We start from the raw sequence: 15,974 nt of genomic DNA on the forward strand, positions 1-15,974 counted from the left end.
ATTTTTATCTTGAGCAGAAATCTTCACGCGAATTATAATAAATATTTCTCAACTCAAATGATATTTTTAAATTATTTTGAAACATTTCGTGTAATAGGTACCTACATAATCAGCGGTGACTTATGAATCATTCGATCTAAATAAAAAATAGATAATAGAATAAAAGATTTATTAATAAGTATATAAACATAGCGCAGTCACACACATCAAATATTACAAGATTATTTTGTACAATACATACATAATACTTTCTTGTTAACCAATGAAGTTTAGGTGTATACTTCCATTTTGTTCCTGTTAGTCCTCTTGTCCAATGTCTCAAGATTCGAAAGGTTGAAGGACCGAAATAGAGATGTAGAGAGATTTCTTAATTTAAATCAAAAGTTTATAGAGAAGAGAGCAGCTGACTATTCTCCGGTCATCATCTCCATGAATTCTAAAACAAAATAAATTTATTTGAGACAGAGTTTTCGCTTTCAACTAGGTACCGTATTATTTATCTCAGTGTGTCTGGTAACTTATTAAAATACTTTGAGATTTAGGCATTGATATCCTAATCATAATTCAACATTGAGGGCCGGTGTTCGCTTATGGGGTGCTCTCAATTGTTACCAAAGTCTGGAAGTATGTGACATGATGTCAAACTCTCGGCACTATATACGGATGTTTGCAAAAGGCGCTGACGCTAAAGACAATTTCTGTGACCCCAGACACATAATAAAACTAGCTTTTGCCTGAGACTTCGTCTTCGTGGAATTAGTGACAGCAGCTACAGTTAGCAATCATTCAATTAGCGCATTGCTTACTTCAATTATTAGGCAATTCATTAACTCTTTGCACTCTCTTCAGGGATGATTTCCGACATAAAAACTATTCTATGCCCTTCAGCGGGACTCAAATTATCTCTATACCAAATTTCAACTAAGTGACTCTTCACTTACACACTTTCGCCTTTATAATAAGTAGTAGTATGGATAGTATGGATTTAGCTTGTAAAGGGAATGTTGAAGTCAATCTGACTTACCATCGAAGTCTACGGTACCGCTGCCGTCAGTGTCGATTTCTTGGATGAGTCCCTCAAGCTCCTCCTCGGACAGGGCGTCGTCCAGCTCGCGGAGGATCTCCTTCAAGCTCGACGTGGGAATGTAACCGTTGCCTGCAAACAAACAATAATATATTCATAAGTATATATTCGTAATCACGCTGGGTTGCAGCAGGGGCAACAACAAAGATTTCAGCTGCCTGCATTCCTTTACACCTATTTCTGTTTTTGCTTTATTCAAAGCATTCTAAATTAGTCGTACCTAGTTTGAATAAAGTGTTTAATGTATAAGGCATCCTTCCCTCCTATACCTTTGTTTTATTTGTAACATGATGAACACAACATGCTCATCATATTATCTTCAAAAATTAAGGTACACCACAAGGTCGTGTACTTAACAATTAAAAAAAGTTCTTTGCTGAAAACAAGCGTACCCCAAGGATCTCCACATTATGTGGTTGAGAGCTCTCCTAACGCCCTGAGATCTCGACCAAATCGCTGGACCTCGTTGATATTATCTTAAGGGGTCTTTCATGATATGCACGTGTTTAGCGATGTACAAGATAAGACGACAACTTAACAGAGGGTTCGGCAGACCGCGGCTTGCGAGCTGCAGGTTTATTTTAATGACATAGGAGGCAAACGAGCAGACAAATCGCTTGATGGTAAGCAATTGCCGTCGCCCATGGACACCTGCAACACCAGAAGGGTTGCAAGTGTGTTGCCGGCTTGTCTTATAGGAGTACACTATTTTCTTGAAGGTATGAACGTTCACTGAGAGAAAAATCATCACCAGGAATTAAAAAACAGTTCTGTACTGGGGGAAAAAATGAAGATTTAGTAATAATTATGGACGTTTCACTATTTATGTAAAGTTTATTTATTTCTACAAACAGCTCAGTAATCCCAAATATAATTTCAACAAACAGATAATAGAAATTGCAAGAACTAATAGAAATTGCAAAAGTCAATTTGTTCCTATTAGTTAACTCTCCTTGTCCCCGGATTAAGTTTATTTTTGTAATTCTAAGTGTGTTTTTGTTGTACTTTTCTCTCAGTGTTGTATCGTTCCGAAAATACTGCGACTGTGACAACTGAAATCCATGTTTGCGGCTTTTTGGTACCCCTAAAACTGGTGATTTCTACAGCGGTTAATTTTTCTTCTTAAATATTATCTGTATTGGGCCTGTAAGTACATTCCACGACTCTTCTCTTTCCGCACAGACTCTATCGATACATAGTCGCTACTCAAAAACCTATGTTACATTCTATCTACAAAGTCAGACCGAGAAAAGTCTCCAGCGATTTTGATAGCCCACGCAGTGCAAGTGTCATTTTATACGTCAAACTTCTATGAAATTATGACGTGTAAATAACAATTGCACTGCGTGGGCTATCAAAATCGCTGCAAACTTTTCTTGGTCTAACTCTAGTAGGATAAGGTAACTCACCTTCCTTGTCGTACAATCTGAACGCCTCCCTCAGCTCTTTCTGCATGGCTTCGGCGTCCTCTTCTACGATGAACTTGGCGGCTAAGGTTACGAATTCACCGAACTCAAGGCGACCAGACTCTGAAAGTAACAGATGTGTCTGATGTAAGGGTGTCATTACTTATATCGCTTCTCTTCTGTTATCCTGACAGGTAATATTATCCTTTTGATTTTGACCATTGATGCTAAATGATAATATTGATAATTACCTATTATTTTAAGTTTGGGTCATAAGACATCAATTAGTTACATTATTCTCCTAATGATTGACCACAAAGGGTAGGTCCTCCTTTTGTATGAACATGTGTCTATGTGTAATATACCTAATCATTATCGGTTAAACATTGTATACAGGAGTGTAAAACTTGTTTAAAAATTATTATCGCCCGCTTCTGTGTTCTAGGTATAAGTTGTACTTAGACATAATTTTAGTAGTCTACAAAGTTTCACGATATCAATGTTATATAATTATCTTATAAATATCTCTGAACACCAATTTCAAGATAACACAGAGACAGGGAGAGGGAGAGAGAGATAAAAATCTAGCAAGGAACAATCTATTTTTGTAACTTCACAAAACAAAATGGAGGCAAGCAAGATAAAGTGGGCAGGCACTGAAATAACCGCTTGGGAGCTTTGAATTGACATAGGTACACTACACTTGTCGTCACGTAATTTACAATACAGTCGACTATTATACTTTTAATTTCAGAACGAAAGTAGTCAAAAGTTTACACATTAAAAATAATATTTGTCAAATATATTTAAATATGCTACATATTAAATTAAAATCATTAGCGTTTGTTGGAATTTCAAAAGCCGCTCTTGCATTTTCGATAAAATTTAATCCATCGCGGATTTGGAAGGCGAAAATTCAATTTAGTAAATATTTTGAGAAAATTATTCATTTATTTAAAGAAATACCTACCGAATAAGAAATACCTTTTTAGGTAGGTATTAAATAAGCAATCATTCATGAAATAAGCAAGTAAACTTCGGCTGCAATAATAATTTGGTAGGTATCTATTTAGGTGCCTCTACATATCTAAGTGCAGGTGGACAAAACACTAATAATTTTTTTCACGATACTTACTATCAGCGTCGACTTCTTCAATGAGCTCTTCAAGGATGGATTTATTGAAGGGCTGACCCATCATCCTGAGGATGTCGGCGACGAAGTCGCAGGGAATGCTGCCCGAGCGGTTGTGGTCGAAGCCATCGAAGGCCTTGCGAAGGACTGGAATCAACAACACCAACTTTAAAACTAAGAACTTATTACGTAACTAAACCCCTAAACGTGTCTATGAGCTTTTCTGGCTGCGTACCTTCGATATTCAAATTATGATGGGCCATATTAAGGAGAGCTAATTAAAATGTACACCACTTTTAAATATTTTCAGTCAGTAAGTTACACAAATGCAATTTGAAGAGGTGCAGTTATCGATGTTGCACTGGCAATAAAAAGAGCCAAACTGATCGTTCAACGGAGTGCGTTAGGATTAGGACAGCAGTTCAATGCTCTGAGATGCACCTAGTGCGAATAAGTTGTGCAATGCAGCTATTTCTGTGCAGCAACGTGGTGCATCGCCGGCGCGGTCTTATAGCTCGGATGTAGGCCGACAATAAATAACAAACAAACCACAACGTGCATATGTATTCCTAATAACATATTAAAAACATTTTTTATCAATAAATGATCGTATCCAGATCGATCGTTTCATAATGCTACCTAAAACATATTTAGTACATCATGAAATTATATATATAGAGTCCCCTTTTAACGTCAAAACATCACAGTGTAAATTCTTAATGTTCAAATCATCCGATATTACGACGATTAAGCGTCCGGTAGATTATTTTATGAAGTAATAAAAATTTCTTGGTAGTTTTCTGGAATTTGCTGTATTTTTAAGCGTGCGTCATTAATTTATAAAAACATGATGTTCACAAGACCGAAATAAACTTTAACAGCTTTAATGATGAGCTTGATAGATTTAAACGGACTGCATAAATGATACATATTGACGGTACATGTTTGAACACAAAGTGAGAAAATATCAAAAACATAATTTGTTATGAATTACTCGTAAGATTAAATCGTATCGTTGCCTAATGACAAGGAGGTTTGCGTTGTGGAGTTTTAAATGAATTTAGTCTAATCTGAAAGGAAGTTAGTCGAGAAATTGCAACCATAATTTAAGAAAAATACATAGATTCTATACGAAATATAAAGATTAGGTACGAGAGGAGTGCATCAAACTCGAACTTAGTGTAGGTGGAATTGCGCTGATTGACCTCATTCAAAGCGTGAAAAGACCTGAAATCGCCGATCGTACTTGTATCATATTTTATCGCGACGCATGATGTGTTACAAAAATAAATGTAGAATTTGCGTCAGGAACATCTGCATTGATGTAACACTAAACCTTGCCGGGGGCATATAATGGCACTTTTAACAGTTTCCGTCCTGCTCCACCTAATTACTGACGCAAGACCGTGTTCAATTTGTCGACAGGAGTAATCGGAGTCAAGGCCGTAAAGCGGTCTGAACCATCTGATAAGCATCTTGAAATAATTTTATTTCTCAGTAAAAGCGACGCGGAACAAATGTCGCCCCTTCAGCACCGCACAGCTGTCCACAATATTTTGGCAACAAAAAAGTTTTCAAAACATAATTTTTATTTCTGCCAGCATGTTAATTTTAATCATCAAGACGTCTTGGCAGTTGTCTCAAAGACCCACCCAGTTTTATTGCTATTTTTCCTAGATTTTAGCTGCTTATTAATTACCCACGCACGGACACGCACGAATGTGAAAACTTCGGTTTCGAAATGAGTCCGAGCTTTTACGCTATTGTGTCTGCTTTTAATTAATCTGTTTGAAAGAAAGCTTCCAGAATAATAAATCTTTCCCATTTCTTTTATCTATTTGACATCATTTTAATTTTAGAACGTCGAAGCCAGTTTGGTAAACAATAATTATGGACCTATTACAGTTAATTTGCGAAGATTTACGTAATTAATGAGAATATAAATGCAACTTTGTTTTTCTTGGCTCGTATTTGCCCGTTAAGTTGTCAGAAGTTTATTATTAATGGTATTACAGACTTGTTGGTGAGTTTCTTTTTTATTTAAACAGGACTTTAGCGTGACAACAGCAATCTTCCACAGGTTACGCTGATCGCTTACTATCAGGCGGGCAGCAAGCAGTATTTTCATCAACATTGTATAAATTAAAAAAGTTTTTGAAATCACCGTTTCAAGCTACTCTCTTTTTTGTAATAGCAAATAGACGTTAATTTATAACCATCAAAAATATCTTTGGAAGTATCCAAAAGTATCTTGCTGTTTGTTTACAAGAGCGAATATATTTGCCGGGTGACTCAGCAAATAAGAGCATGATTTGTAATTGAACAGCGATTTGTGTGTTTGGCTTACATTCATTTAATATTTAGCGGCAGACCCGCATGATTTGTGCCTCTTGGCAAATATCTGTAAACTGACAGTCACTTACAGCATAGTGGAAAATAAATGAACCACGTATGAATGAATGAATCAGGTGAGAATCTATTTTCACCTACGGCGTATGAACTTACACTAGGTAAAACCTCAATGTAAATTAATTCATGTTTTCACCATCATCATCATCTCAGCCATAAGACGTCCACTGCTGAACATAGGCCTCCCCCTTGTTATGGGGGGTGAATGCCATAATCGCCGCGCTTAGCAGGCGGGTTGGCGATCGCAGTCGAATACACCGAATTTGAGGGACGCTGCTGGGGAGCGATTTTTGAAATTCTATCGCTCGATTTCGTCACTCGAAAACCGGTGGAAAACGGCGAAATGCTAATTTTTAAAATACGAGCGATAGAAATTTGGAATCGAGTGGTATTGACCACTCGTTTTCAATTCTATTAGTAGAATTTAATTAATGTCTAGTAGTGGAGATATCATTTAACGAAATACACGAAATCGAGTGGTCGAATTTAAAAAATCGGCCCCCTGCCCGTCCACCGGTGGTCTTGGACGTAGTTTAAGGACATACCCGGGTCCATGTTCTCCATGGGGGTCTCCATGGGTCCATGTTTTCATACTTGCAAACATGCGCACGGCCTACCGGATAATAATCGCAATGTTTTTTTTTTTATTAAGTTAATTTTGCAAAGACATGGCCAATGGCCACTTGCAATTTCAATGGTATTATGTATACATTGACTATGTAAATGTATTGGCAGCTTAATTAAAAAATGTAGGTTATTTGCTGTCACCACTGTGTCCTGGGACAGGAGAGGGGCCTGTTGTAAGATAATACATAGATATAGGAACGTTTTGTGTAAATTACGCCTGTTTGATATCATAGATTGACAGGTCGTCGTGACATAAGTAGATTTATGAAAAAACTGCCATAATATAGATTGTACATAGACATTTATAGGGTGTACTTTCGTTTCGGCCAAATACATTTCGCCAAATTTCACTTCCCAACAAACTTATCGCAATAGTTTCATTTCCCAAAGGAACCTTTAGCAAAGTTACACTTCGCATATAATTTATTTGGTCAAATTATCATTTGGCATGATTTTACTTTGTCAAATGTTATTAGGACAAAAACTTATTTAGCAAACGTTTTTTATTGTCTAATATTATATTCCAAAAAGATGTTTGGTCAAAATTGTCACTTCGCAAATTTGACAAATAGGCATCTCTATTTAAAGTACTTTTTGTTATGTTATAATAGGTACGTTAAATTCTACGTAATTTGGGTGGGGTGGGTTAGGTTTGAACTGCGATTCTCACAAAACGGAACCGCTATCAGAAAAGTGGGTTAGGTTAGGTTAGAACTGTCACCCTCACAGAATCGAAATGCTATTAGATAATTTTTAAGAAAAAAAAACCGACTTCTATGGGGGCCGGTGAAAGATTATTGTAGATGGTACACTATGTAGAAAAGGAGGTAAAACCACCCACTTTTCTACTAGCATTTCGCTTCTGTAAGGGTCGTAGTTCTAGCCTAACCTAACCCACTTCTCTGATAGCAGTTCAGTTCTGTGAGGATCGCAGTTCAAACCTAACCTAACCCACTTAACGGCCCATGCGGTGCGGTGTACGGGGGTTTAAGCGGGAGGGGCTAGTAAGATTGGCATCATCATACTTATATACTTACACATTTTATGGTAGGTAATCATAGTGGTTTATTTAGTTAAGGTATCCTAGTGGTTTTCCGGGTCAAGGTCCGGGTCCGAGTCCGGGTCTGAGTCCGGGTCCGAGTCCGGGTCCGAGTCCGGGTCCGAGCCCGGGTTCGAGTCCAGGTCCGGGTCCGGGTCCGAACCGGATCCGGGTATGAGTCCAGTTCTGGGTCCGAGTCCGGGACCCAGTCCAAGTCAAAATCGAAATTCGTAATCACCAAATGTGTACTATGCGTTGTTGAAGAGTTCTATTCTGGTCATCATCAGCAGTTCCATTGTATCAAATGCGACAGTTTTTAATGTAAATGCTTGATTTTATGATGAAAATACAAAAAAATCTATGCATATGCCTTTAATATTTGAGGAGTTCCCTCGATTCCTTATGGATCCCATCATCAGAACTCGAGCTTGACAAAAATGTGGCTTAAAAACTTAACTTGCTTAACAAACATAACGAAGAGGAAAAATTTCGAAACGTGAACTATGCGTCGTTGAAGAGTTCTGTTCTGATCATCATCAGCAGTTCCACTTCATCAAATGCGACAGTTTTTAATGAAAATGCTTAATTTTCTGATGTAAATACAAAAATCTCTATACGCATGCCTTTAAGATTTGAGGAGTTCTCTCGATTCCTCATGGATCCCATCATCAGAACTCGAGCTTGACAAAAATGTGCATTAAAAACTGAACTTGCTTAACAAACATAACGAAGAGGACAAATCGCCAACCGTGAACTATGCGTCGTTGAGGAGTTCCGTTCTGATCATCATCAGCAGTTCCACTTCATCAAATGTCACTCTTTTGGATGTATGTGCTTGATTTGATGATAAAAACCCAAAAATCACTATATGTGTGCCTTTAAGATTTGAGGAGTTCCCTCGATTCCTCATGGAACCCATCATCAGAACTGGGTTTTGACAGAAACGGGACCAATCTGTATGCATATACATTCAATCAAAAAAATAATTTTCAAAATCGGTCCAGTAATGACGGAGATATGGAGTAACAAACATAAAAAAAAAAAAAAAAAAATAAAAAAAAAAAACATACAACCGAATTGATAACCTCCTCCTTTGGGATTTGGAAGTCGGTTAAAAAGTGGGTTAGGTTAGGTTAGAACTGCGGTCCTTACAGAAACGAAATTCTATGTACTAAAAAAAGGTCATCGAAGTGGATTAATTAATTTAATAGAATAACGAGATGTAAAAAAATTGCATGACATTTTAAACTAAAATGTGGTTTGAATATTGGTGGTTATTTACTATTTTTGGGTTACAATGATTACTTTGGTGTTATTTGCTTTAATAGAATATCAAGATGTAACAAATTTCGTTGTCATTTTACATTAAAATGGAGTTTTAATTTTAGTGATCATTTACTACATATTTTTGGCAGTAAGAATGTTTTTTTTTGACGTTACATTTTACTATGTATATGTAATGATCAGTTAAATACTAGACAAATAAAATTCTGCAGCCTCCACTTTATTGGTATGTAAATTGTATGCCATGCAATATTTTGGGACATGTAAGTTATGCTTAATGATACATTTGACTAAATAATATTTGGTAAAATGAAACTTGTCCAAGTAATTATTTGCTAAACAATAACTTGCCAAAAAAGACTATTGCTAACTGAAAATTTGCGATAAGTTGTTTTGCCAAACATTTTTTTGGGAAATGATAATTTGGGAAACATAGTTTGGGATGTGATACTTTGGGAAACGATTTTGGCCCATTCGTTAGTAAACCCATTTATAGCTATGTCCCTGCTGTCACTGTCGCGGGTCAAATCGGCCCGTTGTGTTTATATTTATAAACCGTTAAACGAATGTCAATCAGCTATTAATGATCTAGAAGTTTCAATTGGATCAATTGTGCATGTTCTCAATCTCGATATGGGACGGTTATAATCGATTGCGATCAGTAACAGAAATAGAGCCGTAGCGAACATAAAACAATGGCGGTGTGTAGTTTATTTTAAATAAACAACGAGAGTACAGTCAACATCAAAAGTAGCGTATCAAACTTATTTAGCTTCAAAATTAAGGTATGTCATAATGTGGTTATATGCAGAACAATTAACTACCCCTTATATATAAACCTTTACGGGCCTAATTTAGTTTATGTTTTATGCCTCTCTTACAAATACATAAGTCAAAATGACAGATAAAGACAAACGATTCATAGCTATAGTCTGTATCTTTAGGTAGGTATTTAAATAAAAGTAAACAAACAATTTGTAAATTTTCGGGTAGTTATAACATTTAACCAATCAAATACAAAACCGCCTAGATCAGTCACTAAACAATCTGACTGTAACCTACATTATTTGATCATGTAATGTTTTCATCTACCCTCAACTGGCTTAAGGAGCCATTTGAGGGTAGATTTTGTTTACTTTTATTTAAATACCTAAAGATAAAGTATAATTCAGGCCAGTAACGCGTTTATAACGCCACTCGACAGTAACAAAATACTTCGGAGATCTAGAAAAGTATTCCAGGATGGCGGATAATTTTCGTGCGTTGGATGGATTTTACTGATTTAAATCCGAACTTTCTCTGCCGGGGACGATTTTGTCTGTTCCCGCTTTGTTTACATAGTGCAAGAATAAATGGGAATGCAGCCAATAAACTTTATACCAGATCTATGTTATTCGAGCAAAACGGGGTATGTCCGGGGTAAAATACAAAAAAAAAAATGTACAGCGAACGAGAAGCTGTACAAGAAAAAAAAAACTTTCGTAAAAAGTTTACAGTTTTTTTTCGTAATCAAAACCACAAGTTAGATTAAACAATGACGATACGATGAATCCGATTCTCGAGTTGGCCTCGCTCCAACCGTGTCGCCATGCCGCCCGCCCAAACAAACTTACATTTATTATCATTTGATACGGCATTCAGACTTAAAATTAACAATAATTATTATTAATTCCGCCTATACAGGTCTCCCAGCAAGTTCAATTTTAATGTTAAAAATATTATTGTCAATAGATAGTTAACGTTACCAGACTTACGTTTGCGTTCATAGTTTTTTATCAGGAATATTCCTATATAATGTAATATTCTGTTAATTTGAGACCTTTATATTTATATTATTTAGGATTATATATGTGGAAGCTTGTAATTTACATATAGTGGACAAGTCTATTAATGTATATTAGGCAGTAAGCATCCCGAAAAAAAAATATGCACAAGAGGGATTTGGCTATAGTTAGTCTATCTTTTTAAAATTTGTATGTTGGTTTTGTTTCTGTATAATTATTTACTTTCATAATTTAATGTCCAAAACAAAATTCCCATGAAATCATTAAATTAATAAATGAAATTCTGATTTGTTAATATAACGACCTATTTATTGGCTAAGCAAAATAAACACTTGAACCCATCTAGGCTAGATTAGATACATATATATGTATCTCATTGACGTAAGCGCTGTTAAACCCTACCTAACTAGATACGATATCGTTTTACAAGAAGATCAATATTATTAAATATATTAATAACGGGTCACTCACGTATTTTAAGTCGAAAACGCTCGACATGTTTCACTTCGTACCGAGGAGTGTCATCAGGAGCTTGCGTGAGTGAAACATGTCGAGCGTTTTCGACTTAAAATACGTGAGTGACCCGTTTTTAATATATTTAATATATCTGTGTCTCACGGAAGTTTTGTTATTAAGATCAATATTTTGCATAAGTGCCTAGCTAAGCATGTAATCTTTAACTTTTCTCATTGACGTGTTAGGCTTGCGTACCTGGTGCAAATAACACCTACATGAAAAAATTGGCTATTGGTATGCTTAAAAAAACTAGACTTACCTACGTAAAAACTATTTAAGTCGACCCTAAATCGTAGTTTATTGATCTTAAAAGTCTCGGTTTCACTCTGTATCTTTTTAAAAATAGTTGCAATAAATTTATCAGGTCACGCCTTACAAGGTGAATGGATGGTTATTTCGAGATGGTTCATTAAGGCCGGAACATATTTTAAAACAGTAGGTACACTTAGAAACAATTATAAAGTGATTTTTTTTAGAAAATTGTAGTAAATCTGGCTGCAATTCCAGATGTGTTTGCAGTTTTCATCAACAACTACACGTTTTGCATGAAAATAAGACCGTGTTTATAGTTCCATAATTCTTAGTTATAAAACGAAGGAATACGCCGTTTTAAATCGCCTTGGGCCCGAGATGCAGTTGGGTTTTATTATTCTGCAAGAGCATAAATCGTGTTGTTTGAGCATGAAAATAGGTCTTAGTATTGTAATTAAACAAGTAAGCGACTCATTCACCCATTCTAGATGCGTCGCCAACAGTAGGTATCGGTATTGCGGGTAGCTAGTATTTAATGTTCCCTTGTAGTTAAACCTACGTTATGGAACATTATAATTGGACGCTGGAAAGTTTAACAGTTTAGCGATATTTTTTATGAAAGTTACAGAAGATCAGCTTTGATTTAAAATATGTTTCGTCTCACTCTGAAATAGTTTTTTGTAAAAGGCATATATATTTACATTTAAATAACATGTCATATTAACAGTCTTTAATTGCTCTTCTATCAATGCAGGTCCTTTCTCTTTCATATTTAATGTTCCTTCGCCTCGTGGTATAACTCTACCTCTCGTGGTACCGTAAACCGGGGTTACTTTGATTTGCGGGTCGACTTTGATAGCAACTTCTCTCCGCTACTAAAGTCCTTGTTTTAACGAGATGAAAAATAACTTCGCAGTATTTTTTTATTTATTGGCAACACTGATAGTTGTTTCACCGCGCAGTAAGCGGATGCGAGTGTAATATTATTATTTCGTCTAGAAAAAAAATATTAATGGCGGGTACGCTTTTCTTACTGGTTTTATTAGTTGAAAAACTTTAACTGTATTTGTGTCAATAATGAATACATGTAATTTTATAGTATCTTAGGTTAATCAGTGTATATTCGCGAGTTTATAAAAAATAAACCTGGATTCGACAACCTCCACATGTGCACGTAGCCGGGAAAATCCATGGGTCGGGGTGTCTTTGATCAATTATACGTGGTGAAATTGATCAAAAGATTAAAGTAGCACCATGAATTATTTTCGCAGCGTACGATTTTTTTATGTATTTTTTTCAATAGTAATATAATAAATAGGTATCGTTTGAGTCAGTGGAAGAGGTAGAGGTTGTAGAATTATAAGTTTTTATATAGGAGTTGATCTCCGGAATTGTTCATCTGATTCATACATTCTGCTACCCGTTTCTATTGTATGAAATTAACTTTCTGGATGGAAATTGGCTATATTTTATCCTACGGCTTTGCTTTAGGTATTTTATTATACGTGCGTAAGGTCACCCAGCCCACCGGGGTATTAATTCTACAATAAATTAATATGCATTGTTTTATATAGAAATAATGCCAGAGATTACAAAAAATATCGGGTAACGAAACTACAAAAAATACCAAGAAGAACAACTTAATGATGCACTCGCAAACATGGGCACAAAATCTATTCATGCTGCATCGAAAGCATACAATATTTTTTATATAACTTTAAATACAATAAGTATAAAGGCAACATAAAAACCAGGGTGCACAGACCAAGTTTACTGAAACAGAAAAGCATGCAATTCAAAAATCTGTTGTTAAGTGCGATGATGAGCTAAATTTCTACATTATTTATAGTAAATAATAAAATAAGCGCTTAAAATTTTTAAATTTGTATCATTTGATATGATATCAAAGTAACCCCACAGCTTAAAAATATAAATAACTTGAAAAGTACTTAACGGATTTTTATTTTTTTAAATTTTACGGGCATTTTAGTGGGTCTACTTTAGATTGTCAGCAAAAAAATTAGTGGTTTCAAAGTAACCCCATTCTCAATATAACTTTGATCGCGTTGTTTTTATTTATTTCTGAAAAAAATATAAGTCCTAAATTTTTTTTAATTGGCAGGCGGAAAGAAGAGAAAAAACCGATTATTATATTTTTTTTTCATATTTTTATTAATATTAGGATCGTCAAAAAATGGTGCCAAACTCTAAAATTGATCAAAGTATCCCCGGTTTACGGTATACGTTTATTTATTTGATCCATCTAACTTTTACAATAGAATTAATATTTAGTCTTTAAAGCAAAATGGAGTTTCAGCTTATGTTAATGCCATCTCAAATTATGCAACTGTACCTATAGGTAATCATATTTTATATAATATCCATTTACTCGTAGTTTTAGCTTAAGCTTCATGAGAATTAAAACATAATGTGATTAAAATTAATATTTAAGCGTCAGTTTTATGTTACCTACTCATAAAGTAAGTATTTCAACGATAGGTAGGTATACCTACTCGTAAATAACTCAACTTTACCCAAATGATCAAAATTCAGGTGTTTCTCCCTCTCAACGTTCATAATTATGTAAATATGTAAAACTCTTTTGATACTTACCAGCAATCTGTTCCGGAGGGAGCTCGTCCGCCTGTAATATGAATATATCTATGTATAATGTGAAATGTAGGTAATATTCATTGCAAAAGTTTTTTTTGAAAAGATGAAAATTAGATTAAGAATTAAAGAGTTAGACTAGAGTCTTATATCACAGAGATACTTCTATCGTGATTGATATCACTAGGTAGTTAATGTCGAATTATTGTTATTATGATTACTTTGCCATAATTTTGATTATCTCACAATATACAGCACGCCAGGCTGAACTAGTGAATAAAGTAGTTGCATGTGTAGTTATGACTCATGATCATTTTCAAACCGGTGTTTGCACTCGGTCTGGTAACGGTGTGTTTATCACCGTTCGGTTAGTGGTTTCACACCGTACGTATGTGGGGTACATTGTGCATGATGCACTCAATGGATATTTCTTGATATCTAGATCTAGTTCAGGGCTATAACCGCGTAAATCGAAGTTCGCAAATTGCGGGCATTTTTCTCTGTCACTCTTATTACGCCTTCATTGGAGTAAAAGAGAAAGATCGCCGCAATTTGCGAATTTCGATTTTCGCGGTTGTCCCTCAGTTGCAAAGGGCTGTGGCCTGACAGAATGTATAGTAGAAAATGAGAGGTAACTAAATTTAATATTATAAAATGAAGGAAAAGAACCTAAGGCGGATATTTAAACAACGAAATTTGCATAATGTTGATATTTGGTTATTTATATGTATAACCCGATCTGTTTTTTTCATTAATCCATCGTGACCTCAGATCTGTAGATACGACTAATATGGCTGCCCGTACCAAATGCAAAGGGCAATAAAATTATTTTATGTGTTATTGGAACATAAATAGTTTGATAGACGATCAAGTCGCGAAATCTCTGTTAATTTTTTTAGATTATTACTAACGAGTTATAATGACGTCAAAACGTTGAGTTATAAAAGTAGTGGATGTGTGGTGTGTGGATTTTTATATACCTATGTTTGCAAATTATGTTCATGTAACTGATATACTATTTATCAGAGTATATCACGACTATAATTATAATTACTTAAGTTTAAAATGGATTACAGCAAAATAAGAACAACCTGCTATTAAAAAAGTAGGACAGGCATCAAACGGTCTAAAATAATATTCTCCAATACAAGCCAGAGTATCAGAAGAAATTAAGAAAGCTGGTGAAACAATGTATCAGTCGTCGTTTCAGCAGGTGTCTCATGTCACCGCCGCACTTTCGTCCACATACGTCACGCTTACAGGGCGAGTGACAGCTCCTGTTAGCTACCACTCATGCGCATCCACAAGATCCAAGGCGATTTACACTTTCCAGAATAAAAATAAATGCAACGTTTGAGTAAACAGAGAACACCAATGGATTTTATAATAATTTTTTTTTTTACTTGATTTGTTAAACACAGAAAACACCTACCCAGTCTTCTGTGTCCAGAACCATGTTTGCAGATCACTTGTTACCACTTTGAGACGCACAACACGACTGGCCGCGGTTTCGCAGCTTCCAGCGTTCAGGGTTATTTCTGCTGCCCCGCAAGTTTGTGTAGCTTTTCATGAGCGGGGCGCGGGGCCCCTCCGCGGGTCCACCCCGGCTTCCTGCGCGAGCGACCAATGGCGGGCGTCCCAAACGGCAGGATGCTGACGTATTTTTAGTTAGAAACGTGAAAGGAAAAACGTAAACAAGCCGAGCGTGTACTTGGGAAAAAGGTATAATCTTCCGTCCGCACCGCGACCCCGCCCGCTGGGTCATTAAGCGTGCAACTGGCTGTAATCGTGAAGTCATTTTTTGAAACAATAAGAGCGTGGGGTCATAATA

At 35.8% G+C, this 15,974-nt stretch overlaps 1 protein-coding gene across 2 annotated transcripts; it reads right to left on the reverse strand.

Annotated features, from left to right (window-relative positions):
- Window positions 1-152: 152 nt before the first annotated feature.
- LOC134665101 (troponin C-like) lies at window positions 153-15,709 on the reverse strand. Of its 2 annotated transcripts, XM_063521924.1 has the most exons (6): window positions 15,576-15,709; window positions 14,147-14,177; window positions 3,626-3,769; window positions 2,494-2,613; window positions 1,025-1,156; window positions 153-436 (listed from the first exon to the last, which is right to left on the reverse strand). In XM_063521924.1, the coding sequence occupies exons 1-6, from the start codon at window positions 15,597-15,599 to the stop codon at window positions 408-410; spliced, it is 480 nt and encodes a 159-aa protein (XP_063377994.1). In that variant the 5' UTR covers window positions 15,600-15,709; the 3' UTR covers window positions 153-407. The 2 variants fall into 2 exon arrangements, with proteins under 2 accessions (XP_063377994.1, XP_063377995.1); XM_063521925.1 differs by lacking the exons at window positions 14,147-14,177; window positions 15,576-15,709 and adding an exon at window positions 3,858-4,014.
- Between the last annotated feature and the right edge of the window lie 265 nt (window positions 15,710-15,974).

Source organism: Cydia fagiglandana, chromosome 6 (genome assembly GCF_963556715.1).
Source record: "Cydia fagiglandana chromosome 6, ilCydFagi1.1, whole genome shotgun sequence".
NCBI lineage: Eukaryota > Metazoa > Arthropoda > Insecta > Lepidoptera > Tortricidae > Cydia > Cydia fagiglandana.

What these genes read in the sequence shown, in the direction of transcription:
- LOC134665101 (XM_063521924.1), bottom strand. Translation starts at nt 15,599, where the DNA reads ATGGTTCTGGACACAGAAGACTGG. An exon ending in TGAAGAAGTCGACGCTGATA is followed by an intron (nt 2,614 to 3,625) that starts GTAAGTATCGTG and finishes TGTTACTTTCAG; the next exon opens with AGTCTGGTCGCCTTGAGTTC. An exon ending in CAGATTGTACGACAAGGAAG is followed by an intron (nt 1,157 to 2,493) that starts GTGAGTTACCTT and finishes GTTTGTTTGCAG; the next exon opens with GCAACGGTTACATTCCCACG.